The sequence below is a fragment of the Macrobrachium nipponense genome, chromosome 9 (genome assembly GCF_015104395.2).
Source record: "Macrobrachium nipponense isolate FS-2020 chromosome 9, ASM1510439v2, whole genome shotgun sequence".
Classification (NCBI taxonomy): Eukaryota; Metazoa; Arthropoda; class Malacostraca; order Decapoda; family Palaemonidae; genus Macrobrachium; species Macrobrachium nipponense.
Window position 1 is genome coordinate 88,410,165 of NC_061110.1, and position 2,500 is coordinate 88,412,664.

General features: G+C 31.4%; 1 protein-coding gene across 1 annotated transcript in view; it reads right to left on the reverse strand.

Moving 5' to 3' along the window:
• Positions 1–2,500, reverse strand: part of LOC135218141 (protein O-linked-mannose beta-1,2-N-acetylglucosaminyltransferase 1-like) — a 17,762-nt gene that overhangs the window by 13,504 nt on the left and 1,758 nt on the right. Inside the window, exon 2 of the mRNA XM_064254289.1 lies at positions 2,409–2,500. This exon is cut by the window's right edge and continues 96 nt beyond it. Coding sequence (XP_064110359.1) covers positions 2,409–2,500 — 92 coding nt within the window. The remainder of the gene's footprint in view (positions 1–2,408) is intronic.

Genomic DNA, 2,500 nt, shown 5'->3' on the forward strand with positions numbered 1-2,500 from the left:
GACTGGTTTGTTTGTTTGATTGTTTGTCTGTAGGAATGGTGGTGTTTTTAGTTTGCATGGAACCAGCGGTAGGAATGGTGTTTGTACGTTGCATGGAACCAGTGGTTACTCAGCAACGGGACCAACGACTTTACATGACTTCCGAACCACGTCGAGAGTGACACTTCTATCACCAGAAATCAGAAGGCTGGCCTTTTCACTTAAAAGGACACAAAGTACTGACGAGTATTGAAGATTAACCTTAGGGTACCGAAGACGTCATGATTAATAACTTTTATCTAAGTACAATTATTGACATATTTTATTCCATTCGCTTTTCAAGGAGGCGAAATAGCGCCATTCTTAACGTAACGTGAAATCAGATCCCATAATGTTCTCCTGTACTGCAAACTAAAAAAAAAATCTATCTGGAGAAAATTTCATTTAAAACCTTTCAGAACAAGAAGAGGAGATATCTAGCCTCTAAGGATTCCTCCTTGTCCCTCCAGGGAGACCGAGAAAAAAAATAAACAAATAAATAATGTAATTTCAACCTCCAGCGCCTGTACCTGATAGGTGCCTGTCATTTCTCTGTTTCCTCTCGTCCGTGACCGGCTGTCAAATCCACAGAAGGCGAAGTGAACGCAACTGTTTTTAGCAACAGAATGCTACCGAGACCAGTTTTTGGTCAATTCGTGGTTTTCATGAGATACGCGTTGGTTATAACAGCATGAGGTCTGTCTGCTAAGTGAAAAACTATATAATATATATATATATATATATATATATATATATATATATATATATATATATATTATATATATATATATATTTCAGCACTTCCTTCTGTGCTCCTGATCACAGGTAAAATATTTTACCAGTGATCAGGAGCACAGAAAGAAGTGCTCGAAATATATGGTTGCAAGCGTTAAATTAGTGTTTATGGCCTTTTATCTTCATATTATACTGTTATATTACAGTGAAAAGACATTCTTTTTATATATATATATAATATTATATATTATATATATATATTATATATATATCTACATATATATGCATTATATATATATATATGATATATAATATATATATACATATATATATATATATATATCAAAATATATATATATATATAATATCTATATATTTATATATATATATTTATATATATCTATATAATATAGATATATATATATATATATATATATATATCTATATCATATATATATATAGAATATATATATTCTATATATATATATATAATATATATATTATATATTATATATATAGATATATATATATATATAGATATATATTATAGTATATATATATATATTATATCACAAAGTATTGCTTCATTTCTCTCCATTCTAGTGTATCCTCTACACAATCTTTCATTACCTATATATTCCATCTTTCCTTTTCGTCTACGTTGTGTATATTGTACAAACTGCGGATATCGAATCTCTGTTGTTTCGCTGATGCATTGTGGGTCATTGTCCTCCAGCAGCCCTGGGGCGATAGATAGCCGCCGCGCATGGGCTGGCTAGATGTAGCTAGAGGACTTCCATTAAACCAACTTTAAGCAGGTGTGTGTATCATTCATTCCTCATCTCGGGCCGCCAATATAATAGTATAGAATTGTATCCAAGATGACTGACAACTGAATTTGCCGTCTTGTGCAAGATCGTACAAATTTACTTAGATTTTTTATATTAGTTTTTCTTTCATATCAATATTCCCAGTACGTTGCTGACCGATATTGCTCTCTTTCAGTCTTGATATTATCAGTTAAATGTGATATTCTGCAAGAAGTTATGAATTATTTAAGCATTTTTGGAAAGCGTTGACGTAGAAAAGCGTCCTGATTGACACTGAGATACAGGTTCGCCAGGAAAAAAAAAATTCTACAAATATCATAGAAAAATATTGTTAGAAAATATCAAAAAAATATATATATTCGCTATTTTTCCCGTGCTTATCTATACTCCTGGTAGCTTCTAGAAGAAGGAAAGCTATAAATGGATAAAAGAAACAATAATTCACAAATATCATAAAAAATATTGTAAGGAAATATAAAAAAGTATATATCGTTGCTATTCATCCCATGCTTATCTATACTTCTGTTAGATTTTAGATAAATGAAACCTATAAATGGAAAGATAAATAATTATTCACTTGCACAAAATATTCTACAAATATGATAAATATCATAAGAAAATATTAAAAAAATATACATCTCTGCTATATTTCCCGTGCTTTTCTATACGCCTGTTAGCTTCTAGATGAATGAAAGCTATAAATGGAAAGATGAACGATTATTCACTTGCAAAAGTTGAACCACATTAATTATCATCCACGAGAAAACCGTGGCAGCAAACCATCTAACCCTTTCTGCTAAAACACTTCTTTAACATTAAACGAACCTTTTCGTGATTGACAGCTAGCGTCAGCTGATGAACGGAGGACGTGACAGTGACGCGAAGGATGGTAGGATCCTCCTCTCTGTAAAGGTCAG